The 27,668-nt window shown below is 42.3% G+C and overlaps 1 protein-coding gene across 2 annotated transcripts; it reads left to right on the plus strand.

The window, feature by feature from the left end:
- The first annotated feature begins 11 nt into the window (after positions 1 to 11).
- Positions 12 to 27,668, plus strand: ago3a (argonaute RISC catalytic component 3a). 2 transcript variants are annotated; one of them, XM_086077534.1, is made up of 19 exons: positions 12 to 786; positions 11,460 to 11,631; positions 11,717 to 11,837; positions 12,807 to 13,015; positions 13,799 to 13,935; positions 15,459 to 15,593; positions 15,661 to 15,748; positions 16,825 to 16,972; positions 17,065 to 17,184; positions 17,273 to 17,416; positions 18,871 to 19,004; positions 19,090 to 19,274; positions 20,163 to 20,322; positions 20,404 to 20,494; positions 20,614 to 20,808; positions 21,981 to 22,115; positions 23,552 to 23,653; positions 23,741 to 23,940; positions 25,109 to 27,668. In XM_086077534.1, exons 1-19 carry the CDS (start codon positions 768 to 770, stop codon positions 25,215 to 25,217), a joined length of 2,604 nt encoding a protein of 867 aa, XP_085933660.1. In that variant the 5' UTR covers positions 12 to 767; the 3' UTR covers positions 25,218 to 27,668. The 2 variants fall into 2 exon arrangements, with proteins under 2 accessions (XP_085933660.1, XP_085933661.1); XM_086077535.1 differs by having other exon boundaries at positions 17,273 to 17,395.

Genomic DNA, 27,668 nt, shown 5'->3' on the forward strand with positions numbered 1-27,668 from the left:
CATATTTAGCAGGCTCGCCTTCGGAGAGATCCCCAACCAGCCTGCCAGCCTCACACTTCATCTGTCATCCTCGGGCGAAAAAATCTCTCAACTCTCGGCGTACACCGAGGATTTGACAGCTGGATCCGTTTTTTCTTTCGATTTTGGGCAACCGGGCTTTCGAAGACGACGACGCCGGCGTCGTGTCGAAAAATTTAGCCGGTGAAAGTGCCATTTTTTGCTGTTTTTCTCCCTCTACCTCCCTTCGTGGTAAAAGTAACCGTCACAATTCCACCTCGTCGCAAGCGAGCTAACGGGCTAACGTTAGCCCGCTTCTCCGACGTGTAATTACATGTGACACGGTTTTAAATCCACCCCAAATGCGCCTCTCCGTATTTTCTGGACTCTTCAACCCCGCTGCGATGACTTCCTGACCGCCGAGATACTTTTTAATCCCCCTCCATAAAAAAAAAAGAGGCTTCACGAGCGAGCTAAACTGAGCTAAACCGAGAGGCGCCGCGCTCGCAGCGACACCCGGGATTGGACACGTTGCCAACGGAAAGGTGGTGGTGGAGGGGCGACCTAAGGTTTGACAGCTTTCCCCCAGGCAAGGCGGGCTCGAAGAGGCCCGGAGCCCGCCATTCTGCGGGGGCACAGGCATCGCTGAGCCGCGGGGAGACACCGGCGTGAAGGGAGGAGAAGCCGGAGGAGGGAGGAAGCAGGGAGGACCAGGCAGTTTTTTTTTGACAAGTGGAACCCGGGAAGTAAACCGGGCAGTGACCTCATGAATGGAAATCGGAACTACAGGTGAGGCTTTTTTTTCTTTCTTGAATTTTACCGCATTTTGTTTGATGCGGGGCCTTGCAGGTTAACAACCGGCCAAGTTGTTTACTGTAGTCAGGGAGACTGTCACCGCCACACACCAAGTGGAGACTTTTGCAAACCGTAATGTGGCGTTTTCCCAAAAATTTTGAGCAAAGTTCATATTTTACATGAGAAAAATATTACGACTCCCCACCTGTTGTCACAAAGGTAACTGTACACAGGTTCATTAAATGCCTTCTGCTGCCCTGTCACTGTACGTTACTGGCATAGATAGTTTGAAGAGAATCCATTATTTGTAGTAAGTAAATACATTAAGGTCTGCCTCGAAGCTTCGCAGCAATAATTTTTCCATATATTGCACTTCAGCCGCAACAATTAATCTATTAATCAACAACTCTTATGATAATTGATTAATCGGTTAGAGCCATTGTTTAACTCAAAATTGTCCTAATCCTATACTTTGAGCCAGGGCTGACGATACACCGCAGCCAAGGGGGGCTTATAGCTCCGTCAGAAATCTGTGAAGCCCCTTCAGCATTTTATTTGAAACGCTAATATATATTTATAAATTATTTTCTCAGCTTCACTATGTATCTGTCAAGCCGATATATAAAAATATAAGAAATACAGGAGCCGTCCTCGTTTCAGCCTCTCAACAGCCAGTAGTCTGATTTCTGCAGTCCTCCATGAAATCAAAATAAGACAATAAAAATGAGAAAAAAATAAGGCATTAGCAAAATAGTAACTGAATTACGTTGTTTTTAACATAACTCAAAATTATTATTTTTTATCTGATTACTCCGTTAACCGATGAGATACTCGATGGAATATTCAAACGCAATTTTTTTTTTAAACCAATTCAGGGAAATTGGATAGTTTTCCTCATCACAGTGCTCTAGACTCTAGAGCACTGGTTCTCAAGCCCAGTCCTCAGGTACCCCTATCAAGCCTGTTATCCATGTCTCTCTCAGGCAACACAACTGAGGATCGTTATCAGGCTTCATTCATGCAGAGCTTGCTGACTAGCTGATCATTTGAAACACCTGTGTTAGTTGTGGGAGACATGGAAAACAGGCTGGATAGGGTTACTTGAGGACCACGGTTGAGAACCACTGATCTACTCTATTCTAGGGAACCACTTGGAACAATGTGCAGTGATTAAATCCTTACTATTCATGCTAGTTAGGGGTGTATAGAAAACAATAGCGAATAATAGACACCGTCCCATAAAAATATTGATTGCTGCCTATAGTAATAGCTAAACGGCTAAATATACCGCAAACTAAGGCTTTTGATATCATTTCAAGCTCATCAGAAGCAGAACCCTTAAATTACTTTTCAGCTAATAGTTTGTCATCTTTAACAGAAAGGGGGAAAAAATCACCAGTTGCCATGTTTGTGAATGGTGAATCTGTGAGTGTTCCCTGTATTTAATATGTAAGGGTGCCAGTGACAGTGGTTTCTTCTTTCGAGGCTGTGGTTGGGTGGGGTGGGGGCGCTGACCCTTCACTAACCTCAATATATTTGGTAGTGGCAAACATGCTGTGTCTGCTCTCATGTTAGGCCTCGAGTCATTGCTAAAACGCGTACTGCCATTGTCGAGTGCTCCAAAGTGCTCGCAATTATTACAAACAGCAGGTGTATTTTGTCCTGTTTGTGTTGAATCGCTGCTTCAGGGTTCATTTTGGGTAAATTCCGCTGAAAGTGCTGTCGGGTGCTTTCTGAGAATCCTCAATAGATGTAGGCCAAAAAAACAAACAAAGCTTTGCCATTTTGAGTCATCCATCTGTTTATGGCACCTGCTTGTGATTGGGCTTCATTTGGGCAAATTCCCTCGTTTTGTCCTGTGACCATAGACATGTCCACCCAATTTCATTTTGGGTGGCTTATTTTCCCCCCCCATATCTCTGAGAATCCTCATCGCATGAAACCAAGGGAAGAACCCTTCACATTTCTTCATGACAAACAAACGTCACTCTGATCGCAAACACTGTGCTGACTGTTACAGATTTCCCCCACCTACAACTACTGTACTTGTCTTGTAATAATGCAAATGTCAACAGTTGAGTCCTTGACAGGCAAACTCACCACCCCCCCCCCACCCCCGCCCCCCTTGTGATCCCAGTGACGGTTAAACGGCACAAACTACCCGGCTGTGTCCGCTGTAATAGAAGAGTTCCACTTTAATGTGACCGTACAAAACCGACTGGCCGGAGGCGCAGTTGACATCATTTGATCTTCACAAACGCCCCCCCGTTCTTCCTCCTTTTTGTCCTCCTCATTAGTGTCCAGGCACTTCCTGTGGCATGTAACATGAGGGAGCAGGAGGTGTTTTCCCAGTAACCGAGCATCTTAAATGCTGACAATACTGTTACAAGAGCTCACAGTACCCATGAAGCGAATGAAACGTGTTTCTTTGCGATCCAGTACGAAAGGCAGTCCAACATTCTCAAATTGACATAGGCTACCCGTACATCTTGACTGAGAAATTTGTTTTGTATCTCAGGGAGGAGCTAAGTTTATCTTGAGTTGCTAACAGAGGAAGTTACAATTGATTTGTTGCTTTTAAAGCCGTCTTGTCTGGCTCACCATCGTCAGGGCTACTGATATTCTCAATTCAATAAGTTAAAATACGATATACTCTAAATTCACGAGCAGTGGCAAATTTTTCCTTTAAAAGGAACCCCGACTGTAATGACAAGTTTGCTCTAGATTATTAATTAGTTTGTTACTAACATAACTATGAGATTCATTTTTAATAAATCATTTCCAGTTTAAAACATTTTGTAGAAACTTTATTTGGACTTTTATTTACATTGTTATTTACGTCGCAACGCATTCAGTGCGTAGTGACGTAGAATGGCGGCTTGCTCTGCCAGCAATGTGAAGCGTCTATAAAGAAAGCAAGGTAAGCCTCCGTAGCGTTTCTAAAGGGACGATCAAAACTCTTGAATGCGTCTGACGAACGACAGGAGCGCAACGTGGGCGAGGGTGACTCTCCCGATCGCATGTTGTTTCTTTAGGAACGTAACGAGGCTTGCCTTGCTTTCTTCATTGGCGTTTCACGTTGCTCGGCAGAGAGCCATTCTACGTCGACCTGCGCATGCGCACTTCGAGCGTTTGTCGCATGTAGCCGCTGAGCTTCGGATTCAGCCATTCATCGTTGTAGCTCCACTGAGCTCGCCGCGTACTTTGAAAATAGCTGAGAGCCGCAAGAGGACATCGCAAGAGGCGGCCGTGGCTCAGGGTGTGGAGATGGTCGTCCAGTAACCAGAAGGTTGGCTGTTCGATCCCCACTCTTCCCAAGTCATGTGTCGTTGTGTCCTTGGGCAAGGCACTTCACACACATTGCCACCAGTGCTACTCGCACTGGTGTAGAAAAGGTGCGAATGTTTGGTGGTGGTCGGAGGGGCCGTAGGCGCACACTGGCAGCCACGCTTCCTTCAGCCTGCCCCAGGGCAGCTGTGGCTACTTAAGTAACTTACCGCCACCACAGTGGATGTGTGAGTGCATGAATAATGTATCAGTTCCATTGTAAAGCGTCTTTGAGTGTCTAATTAAATAGAAAAGTGCTATATAAATCCGATGCATTATTATTATTATTATTATCAGTCTATGAAGTGAGGCCGGCTGCAGACTGATGAAGATGATGATTAAGATGAGCTCGCACGTTAGCGACAATTTCCCTCGGACGAGCAGGAGAGCTGCTAGGATGGTGTTCTGCATGCGCATTTTTTAAAACGTGACAAACTGACATTTGGCTGCAACTTTCCGAGAAAATCCTTGAATACACCTTTAAGGTAACGGTACTCGTGACGGTGGCCGATACCAGTGTTGGCCGCCCTCTTGTGACCGTTTTATGATCAGGAACTAGAAATGAAAAATTGCCATTAATTTCAAATTGTTTTTTTTTTGGAAAGATACTATTTTTATATATATCTTTTTTTAAATTATCTGTCATTTTTTGGGGAGAATTTTATGTAGTAGTGGTTTAAGTATTTGGTATTGGCGACTACTCAAAAGTTGGTTATCTGTCTGAGAAAAAGTGGTATTGAACTTCTCTATTACTGACGCTAGTTAGTAAATAGCCTTGAAAAATATTTCCCCGTGTTTAATGAATCTATGTGAGCCTCACTTTTTTGACCTTTTAACTTTTATTTCTTATAAATTAAGATGCAATTATTTCATTTGACAATCTTTTTTTTCACTTTAACAAAAGATCATCAGCAGCTCTATTGCGACGTCTCCGTGAATTGCTCGACTTTTGGACGGAATCTTGTGTAGGATGTAAACAGTGAGCCTCTGATCGCAGCGCCTGCAAGTGAGGTAATGACACCGACCCAAAATGTCCGCCACGAAGGGGCCCCCGGTCAGCGCGGTGTTTGCTCACAGCGTCACCCTCTGTGCGCGCGCGTGTGTGTGTGTGTGTGTGTTAGCTTCTAGTCAGCCTTGAGCTTTCCACTCTCGCCTTGATGTTGCGACTAGGCCAGTGGCCAAACGCCCCCGCCGCCCACCTCCTGTCGAAATTCGACCTTCTTCTCGCATCGCCCAGACACACACACACACACACATGTTGCGCGCTCAGTCGCACTTGCCGTTTATAAGCAGACAAGCAGAGTCGCGTGAGAACATGCAAATGACTGTCACAACCGGCCACCAGCTTTGAAAGGCGACACTGACCAGATTAACACCGGCTGCCACATAAATATGGGCCAGGCTCCCCCCTGGCACAAAATAAGTCAAATGCGTTTTGATACACAGCTTGCTAAACTTGAAGCGAAAATTAGTCACAGTCATACTGGAGATCTCATACCAGGATTGTTCTGATTCATATTCGGAGGGGCGAAACAGTTCTTGTCTGATTTTGAAGGATTCTACTGAGTTCCCACAGAACAAAAAGTTTGCTTTCGGGTGAACTTTCATGATGAATCTAAAAATCTGTATGCCGGGACAGGTTTTACCTAGCCATATTAAATTGGGTGTTTATGTTTACCAGGACAGGAGAACACAAAATGTTATGATTTATGTCCCTATTTGAAAGCAAGTGTTGGATAGTATTTCCATACTGGACGATTGAATGACAAAGAGGGGGTTTTTGAAGACAAACTAAACTTAGTTTTCTGACACTCCAGTATCACGTTGCACATTTTTGAACAATCTAAATGAGTTAATTTTGTGGGGGATAACCTCCTTCACTGTGTACCTGTTCATACGCTACGTTTTGTTCCCAGATGGGCTTTGAGTTGCATGATTCAGCACTTTTGAAATGCAGTTTGCATATTTAGTATGTAATTGACAGGATCATTTGATACAGAATATGCTGCCACATTCTTACCATCCATGTTCCCGCTCTTTTTTTTTTCTTTCTTCTTTTTTGTCACTGCCTGCCTCCGCCCCCAATTCCGTGGTCACCGCCTCCTATTCTCAATGGAAAAACCCGTTCGGATAAATAGGCTGCTTCAGCGTAGTCTCATTAAGGCGGGCTTCATTTGCAGTCACTATCCATCTCGCTCTTTTCATTCAGGCTGTCTGCTGACAATAAAAGACCCCACCGCACTCCCCCCGCCTGCTATCACAAATGCCCCCAACGTGGCTAATCACCACCACTACACCACACCACCAGCGGGCTTTCTATGCTTGGTCCTTTCAATGTGCTAACTGACTCTCGCAAATTTGTACGGTAACTAAAATACTGTACTCAAATTGGCTTCTACAAACTGTACTCTCTGGTTAATTAGGCCTTTCTTCACTTGTGCAGACAAATTTACGTGTCTATGACTATTTATAAAAGACTCACTGGCAAGGCCCTAACCACACTCTCACCATGCATACCACCACCCACTCTCTCACACTGCAATAGTTAGTGGAGGATGCTCGCGGCACCTGCTTTTAGCCTGTTCACAACCTTTTATTGACCATGTGTGATGATGTAATGCTATGTTATGTAACCACATAATAAGACTTTCTACCTATATAATTGGCTATATTGGATCGCCCGCTATTTTGCAGTTTATGCAAATTTTGTGATCAACTGTAGCAAAGGGTACCTCGTGTAGAAGGGTTTTCCGAATAGTGTTGCAAAGGATGGAAAACCATGCAAAATAATGCATTTGAATAGCAGGACCTTTCAATAGATTTATTTGTTAAGTAGAACTTTGTCAAGTTTTGATTTTTTTTAATTCAATATTAAGTTATTTCATTAAAGAACAAAAACAGGAACTTTGAGTTATAAAGTACTCATCACCCCTGACCCACCCTGTTAAAAAAATTAACAAAAATGCAGCCCCATCCAAAAATGCCAACTAAGTCCCATTCTAAATCTTAAATGAAAAGAGCCCGTCATTTCAAAAAGTTGAGCCTCTTCATTTAAAAAAAGAAAAAAAGTTCAACATTACTTTGCAGGAATTCTGATTGCTTTAGTCAGGATTATTATAAAATATTTTCCCCAACCATATTTAAGTTCCCAATTACGAACCAACTTTCAATTGAGTAAATTCCTGATTTATTTCCGTTAATTCCCTTGGAAAGTTTCCTACTTTGACAATTCCTGAATTGCAGCAGACTTCTGTATAAAAGCTGATTTACTAGTAATATTTCAGTGAAGGGTTTGAGAGCCTCGCCTACTAGCCTAATTTAAGTAATTTTACTCAATCTGCAAAAAAGGGATGTCTGCTTTTGCCTTTCAAATCTCTTAAGTATTGTTTTTGAAGGACAGTTCTGGCAGCAATAGGAGATGCTTTGGCCATAAAGTGGTCTTGGGATGTTTTTATCTGACACTGACAATATGTTTGACTTACTTGCCTGTCCGTAAATTGACTTAAAGCAGCTCAAATTGGCGTAAAAAAGCTGACACTCCCTGGCTCGGCTCCATTGATCCCTAAAGGCTGTACCACAGAGACTTCGTCCAATCATCTCCTCCTCCTCCTCCTCCTCTTCCTCCTCTGGTATTTTTGTCACGTCGTAGTGACTAACCGTGCAGGATGTGGCGGCGTTGGCTGCAACTCCCGCGAACGCCAGATGCGACACCCCAGAGAGGCCCAGGAAGGGCACGTGGAGGGGGGAGGAGTCAGACACTGTCAATCAATCTGCGTTTGTGTGTGTGTGTGACTGACGCCATTGTGCTGTGTTCCTACAGCTCAAGCCTCTGTGGATTACAAACACAACAGCTGTATTGTGTGTGTGTGTGTGTGTGTGTGTGTGTGTGTGTGTGCACTCGTGAGTGGTGTGGACGTTTGTGTACTTGGGGGTGATGGATGTCGGTCTCGCTTCTCACCGTCCCCACAACCATTTTGGATCTCAGCCACAACTGGTTTCATTCACCAATGGGAGTACTTTTTATGTTATATGTTTGGCAGTTTTGAAATCTTACTGTCCAAGCCTACAGAATTTGGGCTTAAGTTAGTTAATTGACTAATCGATCACGGAATAGCCTAGCATAGGGCTGCAACGATTATCGAGTTACTCAAATAATTTGATTAACAAAAAGATCGAAGTAAGATCTCGGCCTGCATGGAAGCTTTGCAGGGATCATTTTTCCACATGGGATAAAGTTACTGCAGTTGCAACAAGCAGTGCTTCGTGTCGCTGGCACAAAGGCAGCGAGCCAGGAGGAAGAGTCTGTAAAAGACCGAATGTCCAAAGTTTGGGATAATTTAACACAGAAAATGTCTACCCCAACCGTGCAGTAAATGACAATACAAGGTAATGTATTTATGTTAGCCAGTATAATATAGCCTACCATCGCTAGTCAGTAGTCAGAACACATTATAACGGCGCAGCAAGTAGTCTAGGACACAGCCGCCTGTGCACTGTCAAGTCGTTTTATTCAATAAATGGTGCATAAACACACGCAATATTAATGATAAGACTTATGCACGAGCTGCTGATATCCACGAGTCACTTAACGCGGCATGCAGACTTGCTAACAGGTTAGCCAGTTAACAGCCAGCCAACTCTACATTATAATGTGCTGACACCCACGTCACTCACCAGGCCAAGTCGCTGTGTGGATGGTGACCCCAAATGGACAAGAATCATATCTGCAACTCACATGCAAATTTTAAAGTGTTTAATAATGCAGAATCAATTTTTATGGGATAACTGGTCGAATGCTCAATTCTAAAAATATTTGAGGGAGTACCTGAAGGACAACTCAGCATGGGGGAAAACATGCAAAGCCTAGTTCACCCTGCTGCTGTCCATAAGTGTTAAACAGCCATTTCTGTACTTCCCGTATTTGCATTTAATTGTTTAAACAACCTAGAGTAGTGGGAAGTGGGAATACAGGCACAGTGGGTAGGCGTCCCAATACTTTAGTCCACATACGAGAGACACAAGCTCTTTGCAGGAAGCCAAAGAATGTGGCCAGAGACAATCACGTGGATTCGATTTAAACCACTAGCAGGACAACAAACATTTTTGTTGTTGTTGTTGTTGTGGTCGTCAAATACTTCATTATAATTTGAACAGCCTGCTGAATGCCACATCCGAGTCTTAACAGCTGGACGTTGTGACTCATGCCTCGGGTTTGTACAGACCAGTCTACCGCGCTACTCCTCAATGACATTTACAGCTTGACGTCGACTCGTCGCTAATGATGTTTGTAATGATGTTTTTGCCCTACTTGAGGAAAATGCAGATCCGCTTATAGCAACACGGGTCCATTACTTTTTATGCAGCATAGTGACAACATGGTAAACATGTTGAAACTCAAAAACCAAGTTGATGCTGAACATAACGGCACATGACTGCAGTGTTGGCTGGAGGGGCGAGCTCCTCGTCTTTGTTATGTTGACCTTAAAGTACCAGCATTGAATTTAGGGATTGGTGATACTGTCTATTTTTTAAATCTGACTGGAAAAGGCATCACGACATTCGTGTATTTTAAAAATGTTTTTATTGTTATAACTGTACTGAAAAAATATTAATGACGTCGTCGACTCAACTCTCATCACCTTATTGTTGTCTACGAAAACTAGGAAGTCTTGCATTTCAAAGGAAAACCAGCTCGGCGTGGCGAGATTTTAATGTTGCCAAATGTCCACGCCTGCTCCCACTTAATCCTGCCACTCCCTCGCAACCTCTGTGCTAAACTGGCTCGTATCCGGGCCCAAATTGAATTATGGTCCGATTAAGACGACAGCTCCCTCGGTCTGCCCGCTACACAAGTGTGTCCCTGTGGCCTTTAATGAAAGCTTTGAGGAATATCTGTTCTCCATCTTTTGTGTCTCACACAGGGCGGCCTTCAGGGAATTATCATAACAGAACTTTTCATGCCTTTTTTTTTTTTGCATGTCAGGAATTCCAGACTTCCCCCAGAGAAGCAGGGCACTGACTGTAAACAAACAAAACAACTCAGTCAAGACTTGTGTTGTTTTGGTACTTTTTTCCCCCCTTTGAAGGGGCCTCAGCTCACCCCCGTGCACATGAGTCAAATCTGCGATGAATCACTTTAGATTTGCTGGTGCAGGCTTTACAAAACTTAAGCTCTCGTTTTTTTGTGAGGGTGGTGTTGGGGAAATACGAGTGCCATATTTAAATAGCCCGGTGACTTAAAATGTTTTCTCAAGCGTGACATGGCAGTCAAGACTCAGCAGGCATGTGTGCGGCACGTTTTAAGCTGTGTTTTTTTTTTTGTAAGGGGGTCCAAAGGGGAGCCAAGAGTGACTCATGTGTAAGACATCTCGGTGCGATAAATACGTTGGATTCCCAGAGCGTGGAGAAAGGGCTGGCGCGATGGGGGCTTTTGTTGTATTTGGAAATGTCACTCACAGTTCATTCTGCTGTGTGGTTTCCCTCCGTAGTAGCACCCACGGTATTGTTGACATTTGGAATTTCTGCCGTTAGACACAAACAGATGTGTTTATCAGTTACTGTGTGCGTGTTTGTGTTCTATTCTGTTTTGTTTAAGACTTAAAGTTTTCGATAGGCCAGTGTAAGATCAAGGTAAAAATTAACATTCGCAAAGCATGTTGGTGCACCCCCTGGAAGTAAAGTTTTAAGTAAATGTTTACATTTTGGAACATTTTTGTTATGATTTTTGTGTCTGTACAGTATTTGTTTTGTTGTAGCTTAATCTTATGTTTGTTTTTCATTTAATTTACATTTTAACTCTGTAATATAGTTGTCATGCTTTGTTAGTTTTGTTTTTACTGAAGTGTTACATTTTAAGTTAATGATTGTTACTTTGTTTTTATTTCAGTGTTGCATTTAAAGCTACATTTTTACTTAATGTTGTACATATTAACTTTTGCGTCTTAGGTTCTACGGTGGTTTACATCTTTACCGAGTGTTTACTTAACTAGTGTACTTAAAAAAAATAAAATAAAAAAAAGAATCTTAAATGCATCCTCCTTCACCCTGCCCTTAACCCAATATGTACATTTGAGGTGATTTAGGTGAACTAAAAGCCATTGTTCTGCCTTTTTCTTTCCCCATTTGTCTAAAAACTTGATACAAATGCCGTTTGGTGGCACTGAACTCACTCAATTAGCTTAAGGCATATATTCTTTATCCTCTATGAAGAACGACCAATATCATTACTGAGGAGCTAAGGCTTCAGTATAGAGTGCTATTTTTCTTTAAATTTTGATGTCACACGTACCAGAGAGGCTGAAAGTACTCATCCCCTCCTCCATTGTGTGCTCCGCCTGCAGGAGCCGTTGGGGCCCAGTCCCTGTTCGCCATGCCTCGGCGGCCCGGCTATGGCACCATGGGCAAGCCCATCAAGCTGCTGGCCAACTGCTTCCAGGTGGAGATCCCCAAGATGGACGTATACCTCTACGAGGTGGACATCAAGCCTGACAAGTGCCCGCGACGAGTCAACAGGTAAGCATCCACCCCCCACCCCCTCCCGTACACCGTTTGCGCTTCTTCCGCGTGACGGTAACAAGAATGAACTGGTTTGTCACAGGGAGGTGGTTGACTCCATGGTGCAGCATTTCAAGGTGACCATCTTCGGGGATCGCAGGCCGGTCTACGATGGCAAGAGGAGTCTGTACACGGCCAACCCGCTGCCTGTGGCACCCGCGGGGGTCAGATAACCACATACACTCACACACACTTGACTTACAGACATTTTCATATCGGACAAAAAAAAAAAAACATAGGGACGCTGCAGTCTGGATGCTTTTAAAGATTGCGCTTACTAGATTTCATGTGCACTTTTTGTTTCTTTTTCTTCTACTGCTTGTCCTTTTTCATTCACACTCATTCTCTTCATTCTTGCTTTCTTCTCCTCTCCCTCCTTGTTCTTACTATTACTTACTTAACTTACTCAACTTCACCTCGTCCTGCCTCTTCTACACATTGTCCTCCTCCTTTTCTTCTCTTAATTGTCCTCATCTTTTTCTTCTCTTGCTCCTTTATTGGTCCAGTGTCTTCTGTTCATCCTCCTCGTGTTGTTTGTCTTGTCCACTTCTCATTTTCTTCTTACTACATCTTTTCCTTGTTCGCCTCCTTTTCTTTTTCTCACATTCTTCTCCTTATTGTCCTCCTTGTCCTTTTTGTTCTCCTCATCCTCCACTATTTCTCATTCTTCTCATTTGACATTCTTTTCCCTACCTTCTTCTACATGTCCTCCATCTTTTCTACTCGTTCTTCACGTACTGGTTATCCTCTTTTTTTCCCCCCCATCTTGACAGCTTCACAATATTTTTATACTTCTCCTTTGCTTTTTTTCTACATCATCTTCTCCTTGTGTGTTCCTGATCCTTGTTTTCCTCACATTCCTTTCCTTATTGCCATCCTCGTCCTCATTCGTCTTCTGCATCTCCTTCGCATCATCCTCATTGTATTGTTATTCCTCTTTTCCTTCTCCCACTTCAGCCTTTCTTTTTCTTGTCCTCCTCCACACAGTTTCTACCTGTCCACCTTATTGTCCTTCTTGTCTTCATTCTCCTCATCCTACTATTTTATTATTGTCCTCCTCCCTGTTGAAAAAAAAAAAAAAAAACAACAAACAAACCTATTGACTGTTGTAACTTTACCCGCCCTCTTCTCAGGTGGACCTTGACGTCACTCTGCCGGGCGAGGGGGGCAAAGATCGTCCCTTCAAGGTTTCCATCAAGTTTGTGTCCCTGGTGAGCTGGCACATGCTGCACGAAGTGCTGACGGGCCGCAGCATGTCCGAGCCGCTGGAGCTGGACAAGCCCATTAGCACCAACCCTGTGCACGCCGTGGACGTGGTGCTGAGACACCTGCCGTCCATGAAGTGAGTTTTATGGAATCCCTCCGACACCTCTGCTAAATCGTGGTTCATCATTCACAGCCCGCTATACGGCAGTGAGAGGGGTAAAACATTTTGACCTAAAGCAGGTTGGTCTGGAACGTATTCCCTCAATGACCGGGTTCACTGTACCGTCTATCCGCTCTGCAACAATATCCGACACCGCCATCCAAACGGAAATCAAACCAGGCTCAAATGGGATCTCATTGGCTGCAGCCAGGCCATCCTCTAACCTGATATCACTTTCCTCAGCTTCGGCAAGGGCGCCGTCATAACTAATCTCACTGTGGCTTCTATAAAGCTTTATCAAAAGGTGCCTCTATCCATCTTTCATTTGGGTTTGTTTACAGAGGCCCTGCTATCGCATTGGCATCTTGACACATTTTCACATTGCAAAATGTGTGCCCTTTGCACCTCAATGCCACAATGCAGTATAATAAGAGCTCGCCAATGCCCTCTTGACTGCTCATATTGTGTACTGTAAACACCAATCAGCCTTCAGGCAATCTTTCATTAGCCCATCAGTTGTCACTTTTATTTAAGGTGCACATTGGAGCACATTTTCTTGATTAGATAACTTTGTAAACTATGTTTCAAAATATGTGACAGTTAAGATGGAATTTAAAGCTATACGTAAAAAACCCTGCTAAATAATTTAATGGAACCACGACAGAAGCCAATCTGCCTATTAATTAAAGCCATGAAAAAATTCAACAATGCTGCATAACTTTGTTGATATGAGCGCTGATGGAAACCCCCCCTTCGTAGGTACACGCCGGTGGGCCGCTCCTTCTTCTCAGCACCAGAGGGCTACGATCACCCCCTGGGCGGAGGCCGGGAGGTGTGGTTCGGCTTCCACCAGTCGGTGCGGCCCGCCATGTGGAAGATGATGCTCAACATTGACGGTGAGTGGCAGGTTGCGGACTGCTGTACAACACTTGTGACCTGGGCTAGTCAAATGACGCTTATGGGTAAGCGAAAGGAAGCGAGGTTCCTTGGGCTGGATGGGAGCTGACTAATTGGTTGCTATGGAAACAAGGCAGCGTGTGGTAGTGTGAGTGGGGCTGTATTAAAGAGTGCATGAGTGTGTGTCTTTGAGAGATGATCGTGTGTTTTTATGTGTGTGTATTGATGCCGTGTCTGTCTGTGCACGACGGTCCTATGTACAGGGCAGGGTGGGGGCTGTGTGTAATGTCAGATCTGTGTGTGTTGGCTACATGGAGCATTTCCTTTCCATTCTAGCTTTTTTGCTCCAAACTACTTCAAAACTACCTCTCCCTTCTATCTCATTGTGTTATTTTCCCCGTCATCTTAAGTGCGGGTCGCACACTGTATCGTAATTTTGTCATAAATATAAAATGCTTCAAAGCTAATTTGGTAGCTAAGTGCTCTTGTGTGGGGGGAAAGTCTGTTTCTCACATTAAAAGACACACACTCAGACACTTCTTCTTTTTAAATAAATGTAATTACAGAGAAGTGACACCCCTCAATTCAATTTTGCATTTAGCTTGTCTGACTCATAGTTTGTGTGTGTGTGTGTGGATGGGGGGTGCTGGGTTGGGTCCCCTTGTGGTAAAAGTGGTGTATCATGGCGGATGTGACAACGTGCATCTTGACGTCACTCAATACAAGTTGGTGAAAGAAATCAGTTAGATGACAGCAGCTGAACCTACCGTCGCACTTACCTGTATTAGCTAGTTGCTAGCACAGGAAGCTAACGTAGCAGTCTACAAACAGACAAATGTTCTGGGTTTACATCTTGAGTCTTAGACAGTGCTTTGAAGGAGACATGCATCCCCCCCCGTATAACAATTTGAAAATGGTTCTCAGGTGTCTTGGTCTGTAACATGCATTCATCAAAATACCCTAAGAACCAAGAATTAGAGCAAACTTTAAATAATTTTTTTGTGTTGCTGAAATTACCCCGTTTTAAATATATCGTAGTGGACCGTGTACCCTGCCTCATACAAACGAGACAATACCATGATTATCAGATCTCATATTTTTACATCCAAAAAAACCCTCAATGCAGCTCTGCTTACCTTTTGACTTTGACGGAGCATTTCAGGTGGTGTAGTTTGGCCAATGCTCGGAGACGGTGAATCTTCACTCACTGGTTGCTTAGTCATGGGCGAAGAAACTTGTTGTGGGAGTGGCATTATGTAAACAAGACGGACTGTTGGGTAACAGTGGTTTGGAAATTCAGAAGGGCTCACTCACAGGCACATTTTCAGAAAAATTTACTTGGTGGTTCAGTTTCCCTCTTGGACGCCACTCCGGAATCACAGCAATTTGTATAGAACACTTTAAAGTGTCAATTTTACATAATTTGTCCCCTTTAAATGCTTTGATGCTGGCTGGCTGCTTTATTTCATGTCGCCCACGGTTGCGATACAAGCCATGACATGCTTTGTCTTTTATCTGGCAGTGTCCGCCACCGCCTTCTACAAGGCCCAACCGGTCATCCAGTTCATGTGCGAAGTGCTGGACATCCACAACATAGATGAGCAGCCCCGCCCTCTCACTGACTCGCACCGGGTCAAATTCACCAAAGAAATCAAAGGTAAAGACGTGGGACTAAAGTTTATTTTGCCTGAGAGGAAAACTTTTCGTTTTGTTGTGTTTATTAGGTTTGAAGGTGGAAGTGACGCACTGTGGAACCATGCGGAGGAAGTACCGCGTCTGCAACGTGACCCGCCGGCCGGCCAGCCATCAAACGTGAGTCACCCTCGGGGCCTGGTACAAGGCGACGTGGTTCTGTGGTCATTTGCACGGGGGCGGTTAAGACCGGCTGCACATCAAAAACCCAGTAAACCAGATGCTTGCCGACTGGCTCATTATGGAGTCAGAATTAGTCATCCAGTAGGGAAGCAGCCCTTCACCGTTTGTCATCTTAAAAAAAGCCTCATTCATTTTTTAAATGACCCAAGATTAAAACTAACAAAATACTTGAAGCTTTAAGGATTTGTCACCTACATTTGCACTCTAAGATATTCAGTCCCTATTGTAAATCATATGCGTGTTAAAAAAAAGAAGAAGAAGAAGAAGTAATTGTGGGTGTAACTGTACATGAATTTGTACATTGTAATTAAAATTTTAACTCTGATGTTGATTTTTTTAGGGACATCAATAATAATGTTCCAGGGTTAATTATCCACAAGTATCAAAACTGTAAAAACATGCCATTAAACATGGTTGTATCTCATTAACTCCAGTGCTAACAATTTAAATTTAGCACATTGCCTCTCGCTCATAATGGTTCACAGAAGATAATTCACTTGTTTTTATTTTAGAACACGCTTGTTATAAATTAAATGAACCATTTTTATGTTCTGTTATACTCATTAAAGAGGGAGTATATGGTTTTAAAACATTTGATCCCCCACCTTTCTGAGTCTTTGGCCAAAGCCATTTAACACGCACTGTATGTAACTTGCACGGTAATCAAGCTGACGTTAGCCATGGCAGTTACATTCAATTTAAAAAAGAAAAAGAAAAGAGTTGCTAAATTTACCCTTTCGAGGATAAATTCTGATAATTCCACACTGATGCTGAATCCTCTCAGATGCCTTTAGTCCCTCCACCTATCAAAGGAAGCTCCAATGTTCACCCTTGTTTTGCACATGGTAACAGTTGTGTTGAGTTTGAAAGACTGTGAGTGTTCCAGGAGTATGCAGCGGAAAAATGGAACGTGGTTTTACCAAGTTCAGCCTTACTGTTAGACTATTTTGCAGGATCTGCCTGTGAACAAGAAAGCCGCGTTTTAATGTAGCTACCATTTTGTTTTCTCGCAGGTTCCCCCTCCAGCTGGAGAATGGCCAGACGGTGGAGCGTACTGTAGCCCAGTACTTCAGGGAGAAGTACAGCCTGCAGCTCAAGTACCCCCACCTACCCTGTCTGCAGGTGGGCCAGGAGCAAAAGCACACCTACCTGCCCCTGGAGGTGAGCGACACCATCTACCCAAAACGCACAACAACCATGAAGAGAAAGAGAGAGAGAGAGAGAAAAGTGACGTTCTCTGTTGTTTTTGGTAGGTGTGTAACATTGTAGCCGGTCAGCGATGTATCAAGAAGCTGACTGATAATCAGACTTCCACCATGATCAAGGCCACGGCTCGTTCTGCACCCGACAGACAGGAAGAGATCAGCAGGCTGGTGAGCCCCCACAGAACAAACCTTCGTTACGTGTAACTCAAGTCTTTAAAGCTGACTTCTGACTTCTCGCTCCTCCTCTGCCTTTTAGGTACGCAGCGCCAACTACGACGCCGACCCCTTCGTCCAGGAGTTCCAGTTCAAAGTGCGTGACGAGATGGCCCATGTGACAGGGCGAGTGCTACCCGCCCCCATGCTGCAGTACGGCGGCAGGGTGAGCACAGAGCACTTTATGGTACCCTTCTTTTAAATCACACCCATTCTCTTGTTTTTGTCTGCCATGCTGCACCCTTGCCCCCCACTTTCCTTAGCGGGGGAAACTAACGCACTAGCTTCGGTTTCATGTTTTGTGTGTTGTACGTAATTGTGGCTCAATCTCTTAATGTTAATAAAGTGGGGGAACAAACGCATTTTTAAAGCAAAATTTGAAAAAGGAGAAAAAGTTGAGACTGAGCCACAATCTGAATTAACATCTGTCTGTATTAGGTCTCTTAGTTTTAGATGAATTTTAAAGAGGAACAATGAGAAGTGAAGTATTAGACTGTCATTGAACATAATTAAATTTTGATGGTTATAGATTACAGTTAATGGAAAACTCAAATTACCAATCTCAAGAAATTATAACATTACATAAGAAACAATCAAAATTATTTTTTACATTAAAAACATTGGTAGGGAGTAGTCTTCTGAAAAAGATTTTATTTATATTTTTTTTATGAATCTCTGAACATTAACACTTTTCGATCATAAACATAAATCTTTTGTAAGATGCCAAGTTCTGAATGTGTCTGAGCAAGCCTTAATGAATTTTGGTGGATATATTTGGCAAATTTACATATCACCGAGTTTTCCACATGCATGACTTCACTGCTTGGCTGTGTGAAGATCTAGCATTTTCAAATGCCGACTGGAATCCGGTTTCTGATAAGCCGCATATAGACAAATTGATGTCAGCTGCATGTGCCATTTGCAGACATTTGCTACATTCATTTGCATAGTGTACTACAGAGACTTGGTGAAGAAGTGCTGCCTCCACGAGGGAAAATGCAGTCGAGTCTTGCTGGTTGGTGGTGGCTTTACACAAACCCCATTCATTAGCAATCTAAATGAAGGGAGTCTGACAGAGTCTATGGAAGTCTGCAATAATACCACAAAAATTGTTGATTTAAAAAAACAAAAAACAAAACGGTCACTAGATGGGTTGTAAAGTCGTCACTAATAAGTAGCCCTAACTTGGTTGCAACGCTCCACCTCCGGCTGTCATGGCAGGAATTTCAACCACATTGTTACAAGTGGATATTTAGTGTGTTCTTAGGATTGTTTCTTTGTGTGTCTTGACTGTAGAATGTAAAATATATTTTTTGTTACGACGTGAAAGCAGCTTTAAATTCGGAAAATATTAAGCTAGTTTCAAACTTGACTTAGGTAAAATTATACAGTGCATCTGGATAGCGTTCACAGTGCTTCATTCCAAAATTTATTAAATTCAGTCCCTCAAAACTCTTCGCACAACGTGACATTGTAAAAAAAATTTTTTGAAATACATGAAACATTGTGAATACTTCCCGGCTGCATTGATTCATGAGATGTGTGTTTGTCTGAGTAGTGTTTGTTCTAGTTCATAAATGTCTGCACGTTTTACTTCAATAATCACAAGTGCACACGGTGAGACTACACCTGTCATTCCAGAACCGCACAGTGGCCACGCCCAGTCATGGCGTGTGGGACATGAGGGGCAAGCAGTTCCACACCGGAGTAGAAATCAAGATGTGGGCCATCGCTTGCTTTGCCACGCAGCGCCAGTGTCGGGAAGACATTCTCAAGTGAGAAGAGATAAAAGCGTTGCATTTATAAAGAAAACAAAAAAAGCTGTCGACGAGGTAGTAATGTAACAAAATGTCTGTGTAGAGCGTTCACAGACCAGCTGCGCAAGATCTCCAAGGACGCCGGCATGCCCATCCAGGGCCAGCCTTGCTTCTGCAAGTACGCCCAGGGAGCGGACAGCGTGGAGCCCATGTTCAGACACCTGAAGAACACCTACGCCGGATTGCAGCTCATCATCGTCATCCTGCCAGGCAAAACCCCCGTATATGGTAAGAAAATGAGGTTCTATTAACGTGACAAGATATATAATGTCCAACTTGTTACAAAAAGTGCACCAAAAAGTACTTATTTGGAAAAGATTACGTCACCGGAGTGACAACTATAAAGTACATTAACTCATTCACTCCCAGGCGTTTTCACTGAAGCAACCACCTTCGCTCCCGGCTGTTTACTGAATTTTTACTGATTTTGCAAGAATATTGTGTTGCGTGCGTGGCCAATATGTGGATTTAAAAAATAAAATAAAATCCACACCAGGTGGGTGTGGCTTTTAACCCGTTGTGCTTCATAGTAAAATACGGTAAATATTGATTTGCATAAAATGTGTTTCACATAAAAGTTAGAGATTAAATAAATGCATGTTTAAAAAAACAGTTAAAGAATAAATGCAAATGTATTTAACTTTAGCTAAATAAAGAATTCACCCATTCATTTTCATTTATTATCATTATAAACCTAACCTCCATTATTCACTGAAAAACTTGCTTTTATGCTATTAGCATCAGTGCTCTGTCACTTTCCTCCGCGAATAGCAAGACATTACTGTAATCACAAAAAGTTTGGGATATTTTGGCAGAAATTAAAGGTTGAACCTCAAATGGACTATATAAACTTCACTTCTGAACTTATTTTGACCATCTCTAAACTTTTGAATGTCCAACTGTTCAATGTTTCACTACTGTTTATCTAACAAAGAGCTGAACTGCAAAATTCACAACAGATGCTTGATCCATGAATGGACTAATACGTTTCCTGGTTGACTTAGAACTCGGTATTATTTAGCAATCGTCTCCATCATGCTTTTCACATATTGACATGATAACAAGAAGACACGATTATCCCCCACGTGTAAGTTGATGCTGTATGTCCAAATATAGCCGAGGTGAAGCGCGTGGGTGACACTCTGCTGGGCATGGCCACGCAGTGCGTCCAGGTGAAGAACGTGGTGAAGACGTCCCCTCAGACCCTCTCCAACCTCTGCCTCAAGATCAACGTCAAGCTGGGGGGCATCAACAACATCTTGGTGCCGCACCAACGGTAAGCCTATCCTTCACTTCTTTAGCTCTTGAACGCTCACTACAGCAATGACTCATTTTGTGTGTGTGTGTGTCTTCACAGGCCGTCAGTGTTTCAGCAGCCAGTCATCTTCTTGGGAGCAGATGTGACACATCCGCCTGCCGGAGATGGCAAGAAGCCCTCGATTGCCGCAGTAAGTTTCATCTTGGGTATTTACGCCGAGTATTTTTGGGAGAACAGGCAGCCTGTCTCTTATTACTTTCTTGCAACAATTATTCATTAGTGATAGCAATGTGCTTTTGTCTCCCCCAGGTGGTGGGCAGCATGGACGCCCACCCCAGCCGCTACTGTGCCACCGTGCGGGTGCAGAGGCCCAGGCAGGAGGTGATCCAGGATCTGGCCTCCATGGTGCGCGAGCTGCTCATCCAGTTCTACAAGTCCACGCGTTACAAACCCACCCGCATCATCTTCTACAGGGACGGAGTGTCAGAAGGCCAGTTCAGACAGGTCAGGTTCTAACTTGCAGAGAGTGAGAGAGTCACCTTTCAGGTGACATTTGAGTAATTTGCAGTATGAACTATAGAAATGATAAAAAAACACGTCCTATAGAAATTTCAGTATGAACCGACAATGTGTTTGCTTTGCTTTTTAGCCACAAGTTCCAATCAAAAAAGTTTTTTTTTTCTCTTGAAGAATCATTTGATGGCATCTTTGTGGCAATCGAGGACCTTGCTTTATGCAAAATAGTGATAGACCGATATGTTATTTTCAAGGCAGATACCGATTATTAGTAGTCAAGGAGACCGATAATCGATATTTAAAGCCGATATTCATTTGCAGTAAAAGAAAAAATATTGGCGTTAAATTACTTTTTATTTTAATTTAAAACATACAAAGGGGTAGGGAGTTCAGTGTCAGCATCTTTTTTTGGTGGAAATTGAAATAAATTCACAAATGAAAAGTTCCCTGAGCGACAAATGCATATGAATGCAGGTAATTTAGGGTTTTCGTCAGGGTTTGTAAAAGGTTTCAAAAGATCTTCGCAGACAGTGAAAAATGGTTTGAATATGTTCGAAATGTCTTTGCGACAAGTTAAAAGTGTGAACATCTTACAAATCTTGATGAAAACTCTAAATTTCGCTACGTTCGTAAGCATTCACAGCTCGGTGAGATACCAGCTTTATCGGCTTTTGGATTCGTAAAAAGGCCGATGCCGATTTTTGTTAAAATGCCAAATATCGACAACGATAAACAGCCCGGCCGATAATCCAAAATGTGTCCTTCTAGAGGGAACCCTTGTGAGGGGGTATCAGTTAATTGCAGACTTGCTGCTATTTGTGACAGGGTTGAAGTAGTGTGGGATTTACCATATACTATACAATTTACAGATCAATTTTAGAAAAAAGGAGAAGCGGCAATAGAACAGGCCAAAATCTAGATGTCGGGTTGAGGCAGGTCAAGAAACAAGTGGCATACTAAATGCCATTTAGTATGTATGTTTAGTAGCCACTAAGCTTGAGAGTGTCATCAGTAGGTTACATTAAAAAGTTCAGAGAAGGTCAAATAGTTCACCTGCAAAGATTAAAGTGCATTTTAGGGTCGAATATTCCTAACACTTTGTGAATAGTATGTTCTTGTTTGCCAATTTATACGTTAGGTGTGTGCTTTTTGTTGTTCAGGTGCTGTATTATGAGCTGCTGGCCATCCGCGAGGCCTGCATCAGCCTGGAGAAGGAGTACCAGCCGGGCATCACCTACATCGTGGTGCAAAAGCGCCACCACACACGCCTCTTCTGTGCCGACCGCAACGAGCGAGTAAGTCTCCTCCCACTATGTACAAAAGCTCTCAGCAGAGCACTCGGAACGGCCAACTTTGATTACCTTTTGCAGTGGGGTCCGCCGTTCACCTTTCCGCCCCTTGTTAAGTAGCGCTCGATTAAAGCATTAGGGCCCAAAGAGCTGCGGAGTGGAACTCAAGGCCCCCGGAGCCCGCATACTCTGTTTGTGTTGTTCACATGGAGACGTAAGCTCTCAAGAGCATTAAGTCTTTTAATTGTTTGACCGAGACTGACTCGCTCGCTCCATCAAGTCATTTAGCTTCCAGATGGGATTTTATAGCTTTAAGAGCATACCCTACTATTAAATGTTTGGCATTTACGGGTTTTTTTTTTGTACGCTTTTGTTACAGTGCTGAAAAGTGGGTTAGAGGAAATAAAAAAAATTGCTCATGGATGGCATTAGTGGGAACTGACTGAATGCTTTGTCAGAGCGGCTATTCGTTTGTCAGATAGGATGCAGTGGCATACTACTGGACTTAAAGCTTTTTTTTTAAAATAAATATATATTCATTTATTCTCCTAAAATCACATCACTTTTCCTTCCCTCAAAAATGTCACTTCAGTTGTCCCAACAAACAATCCAAGTTTATTCTCTGATTTATTTTTCTCTGAAAAGTCCAACTTTATTGTTGCAGGATTCCATCTTTTGTTTTTTCTTAAATACAGTCAAAAATAGGGCATTTTTGAAAAAATATGCCTTATCTTGCAAGTTTCTGACATCTGTAAGAGGGAAAAAAAACCTATTTTCCCCTTCATAAAATGTTTTTTTATGAGTCTAATAAAGACTCTTTATTCTTACGACTTTCTTGAAAAACTAAAACTTTATTGGAATAAAATCCATCTTTATTATTGCAAGATTATAGATTTGATTGTTCTTCTAGAAGAATTACAACTTTAATCTTGTAAAATTGCTCCAAAATAGGACTTTATTCTTTCGTCTGACTGTTTATCTTGTTGAATTTGATGTAATTCTTGTAAAATGACAACGTTCTTGAAAAATAAGACTTTATTCTTGCAAGATTATAACATTTCTCATAAGACTAATTGGGCTAAATAAAGATATATTTTTTTAGATATAATTTTTTTGTATATTTTTTTAGATATAATTTATTTGTTGTCTCAGTAACTTGACATGAAATTACAGCTTTTTCCCAATAAATATGCTTTAGTCCCAACAGGCGATGATTATTCTTGAAAATAAGAAAACAACAATCCTTTTCTTTCCCGAACAAAGAAAAAAAGCAGACATTAATCCTAACATAACATAAATTCTCTTTCCCTTGCTCAAATTTCTTTTCACTTTTATGATATAGCTTTTGTTGCAACACTCTAAAGTCTTTCAACGGGAAATGATCAAATGTGTGTGATGGATGACATTGATGAGGAGTGACGTTGCGCTGATGTGTTTGTCAGGTTGGACGCAGCGGAAACATTCCTGCTGGTACGACCGTGGATACAGACATCACACATCCTTACGAGTTTGACTTTTACCTCTGCAGTCACGCTGGAATACAGGTGAGCTCTCTTATTAGCATATTGTTTTTTTTTTAATTTAGTACTATTTGCAATGAAATCCAAATATTTGCTTTCTCCATGTGGCAGGGCACCAGTCGACCCTCCCACTACCACGTGCTGTGGGACGACAACTGTTTCACGGCCGACGAGTTCCAGCTGCTCACCTACCAGTTGTGCCACACCTACGTGCGCTGTACCCGCTCGGTGTCCATCCCCGCGCCCGCCTACTACGCCCACCTGGTGGCCTTCCGCGCCCGCTACCATCTGGTAGACAAAGAACACGACAGGTAAGGCATGGGGAGGAGATTTGCCGTACAAATGGCACTGAATGTTGATGCTCGGGTTCAGATTTGGAACATTTATTTGTAAGTGGAGGTGTGACCTACATGAAATCCAGAGTGCTCTTCATGTGAATATGTTTCTGAGTTTTGTCTTGGAAATGTTCTCAGTCCAACATGTAAGAATTTTTTTTCTGTCGTAAGAATACTACTAGTCTCAAAATCTAAATATTTTTTTTCTCAAATAATGTTTTATGTCATTAGATTACAACATGAGATTTTTTTCTCCAAGAAAACACTTCTAAATGTTATTCATGCAAGAGTCTGACCCCCCCCCCCTTCCCAAAAATATAATTTGTTAAAATTCCATTTTTTTCCTCCTAAAGAATGCGATTATTCTTGTAAAATTATTACATTTTTGCTCGCAATTGAAAGCATAAAATACGTTGAGCGACAGCTCATATCTCAAAATGCTTTCAAGTCAGGTCACTCGGAAATAGAGGTACCATGGTTTCGCATAAGATTATGACTTTTGTAGGATTACACATTGAATCCTCTTAAAAAAATAATAATAAAAAAAAAAAATCCTAAAATAAATGCTGTCAAAGTTAGTGTTAACTAATTAATCACAAAAAAATATTGCATTAATCATGTATTAACGCAGATGAATCACACTATTAATTTTGGCCACAGATGATCCTTTAGCTGACATCTGATGGTAAAAGTAGCACAGGTTGTGTTTGAGCAATAAACAAAACTACATACATTAAATTAAAGCATTTAATAAATGTTTGTGTATGACATTCAGAATATATGTTCATGTCAAACCATTCGGGTAATTTTTTTTTCTCCATTTTACATTATGCAAGTAATTAACTAATTAGAAAAAGAGGAGGATGAGTGTGTGCAGTGGATACATTTTTTTGAAGACGTCGAAAAAATTAACACTGCTCTTTAAATTTGGCGGGCAATTTTTTTTGATGTTTTAATCAACATTTTTAATCATGCGATTAATTGTGATTAATCAAAATTCTAAAATGTGATTAATCTGATTAAAAAATGTGATCGTTTGACAGCTCTACTTAAAATACAACTGGAAAGAAAAAAAACAATGCAAATAAAATGTTATCCTCGTGATTTTAAGATAGTTCATCTTTGAATATATTGTTCCGTGCAGCGCCGAGGGCAGCCACGTGTCGGGTCAGAGTAACGGCCGAGACCCGCAGGCGCTGGCCAAAGCTGTCCAGATCCACCATGACACCCTGAGGACCATGTACTTCGCCTGAGCTGCAATCCACCCACTACCACAACCATCACCACCATTTCCATCCTCCACACATGAACACTCACATACAACACACACACACACACACACAGCCATGCACGGATGGCTCGCCAGTCAGAAAGTCCTCACACACACACTCGCCTAGTCAATCCGGACCCGACACTGTGCAGAGGGAAGCAGGGAGAAGGAGGAGGCGGCACCCCACACTGGATTGAGGATGCAAAAACGCTGCTTTTAACCAGGAAAAACAAAACAAAACTCAGCACTAATATGCAATAGAAACCAGCCAACTCCTTTTATTTCCATCCTTTTTTTTTTTTTTTAGGTGTTTACTGCTCTTATAGGCTGTTGTCCCTCTCCGCTGTTTACATTCTACCCAGCTCCTCAGTTCATAAGCAGCAGCACTTTTACATTCTTTATGTTTGTGTTTTTAAGAAAACGAGGGAGCAGAGCGGGAAGGCTGCAGATTATGAATTCATTTTTCCCCCCACTCCCTCCCTCTCATGAAATAACCAGTTCTTTGAGCACACTGCCACCAGCTGGCTACGAGGTGGAACGTCTTCCCCAGAGACACCTCATTACATTCTCCTGTTCTACTATGGGTCAATTTGAGAGTTTTTCCAAACAAAATCAAATTGACGTATACAAATTTGGGTATTTTTAATGTACAAAGTACAAAATATGTAAGTTTAAAACTTTTAATTGCTAGCTTTGTGTGTGCGTGTTTTTTTGACATTGTCTTGTTTCTCCTGTTCCATTGTGGGTAACATTGACCAGTAAAAATCAAGTATTATTTTTCAGATTTTTACTTTTCCCCTGGCCCTTTCTTACTTGTCAGTATACATAAATTATAGGATACCTTCTTACACTACCTTTTAAAAAAAAAAAAATATATATATATATATCTTTTTTTTTTTGTGTGCTTATGTACAAAAATTTCAGGATAACGTTTTCCACCGGCTTTATTAATATATAAAAATATATTTTTAAAACATTTTAAGTCACATTTGTTGGTATGCTTTATCACCATAACAAAACAGCGGGAGCCAGTAGGGTTAAACTTTTGAAACTTCAATCTGACCGTCAACATAACTGGGGATTCTAATGGGCCAATTTGACCCCACAGCCTTTGTGAAGCAAACATTGACTTGTCAATTTAATCCACAATATAACAGGAGAGTAAAACTTGACACAATGGGTCAATTTGACCCACAGCAAAACGGGGGGAATGTTAAAAGATGCTGTCACTAGTTTTTATTGTCTTGACACGGCCATCACAGCCATCCCTGGATTTAAAATAATAATAATAGTATAACACTGTTGTCTTTTTATATCCTGATGTAATTTTTTCCCCATTTTTATCATTTTTGCATGTGAAGCTTTGACATGTCCTTTTACCTTGTTGCAACCATTTTAATTTCCCCAGACAGTGCTTTGTTTTGCTTTTGGAGTGGAAGGTCATGTCGGCAGGTCTCCACTTGTGCAATAACGTGCAAAAGGAAGGGAAGAGTGAAAGAATTGATACGTTTGGCGAGAGGTTTGCATACTGTTAGGCACTTTTAAAAGGAAAGGTTATTTTTTTTCTGTTTTGACAACATTTCACATTCTTACTTGAAGGATTTATACGCGTGTCATTTAAGAAGTTTCGATAAATTAGTTATTTTGGACCTGATTGCAGCAGCGTGGAGTACAAAGGCCATAAAAGCGGGGGCGGGAGTATTTAAGTGCCTGGCGAAAGGGTGAATCGCGCCATGTCGAACGGGCAAAGGAACTTAACCGACAAAATGTTTCACCCGATGCCTCGTGTTCTTCTCGACAAGTTGACTTTTTTACACAACTTCATCCTGACGTCGGTGTGTGCTTTGCTTGGATCACAGTGTTAGCTGGTAGCTTTGCTTGGACGCAGCAGTCCGATCGTCATAAAAATAATAATAATCATCAGTTTGGAGTTGCTATACAAGTTGAGACTGGCTTCGGAACAAAACAAAAAAGCTAAAGAGCCAATTGGAGACCACTTTTTTCGGTTTACTCTTTCAAATGTGTCTAGAGAGCGGTCGCCACTCGGCTCCTTTGCGCTGCTGATGGTCTGAAGCTTTTTTTTTGGGGGGGGGGGGGGTTATTCCTTTACAAAGTTAACTGCACTAAACGAAGCATGTGTTCTGGTTGTGAACACAGGCGTGGTGCTACTCGAACCAATGGAGAATCAGAAGCTGAACTGAACTTGTGACTAGTTGGGCAGGTTAGGAAAATCAAAAACGATCAGGGCGGCCTCTGGTAGACCAGTGAGGGTGGGACGGCCCCCCCTACTATTATGTTGGGTGTCGGGCAGGCACCAATTCCGTGGTGATTGTGGGATAGCCTCACTACTAAATGAGTATCCACCCCAGTAGTCTTAGGATGGCCCGAGATACCCTGATGAATGTTGGACTTCCTTCTGGTTGTGGTATACCCC

Source organism: Leptonotus elevatus, chromosome 6 (genome assembly GCF_054856555.1).
Source record: "Leptonotus elevatus isolate MCC_2025b chromosome 6, RoL_Lele_1.0, whole genome shotgun sequence".
Lineage (NCBI taxonomy): Eukaryota > Metazoa > Chordata > Actinopteri > Syngnathiformes > Syngnathidae > Leptonotus > Leptonotus elevatus.

Excerpts from the sequence above, each read along its gene's own strand:
- ago3a (XM_086077534.1), top strand. Across the intron at positions 19,005-19,089 it reads TGTCGGGAAGACATTCTCAA|AGCGTTCACAGACCAGCTGC; the intron begins GTGAGAAGAGAT and ends ATGTCTGTGTAG. Across the intron at positions 20,495-20,613 it reads AGAAGCCCTCGATTGCCGCA|GTGGTGGGCAGCATGGACGC; the intron begins GTAAGTTTCATC and ends TGTCTCCCCCAG.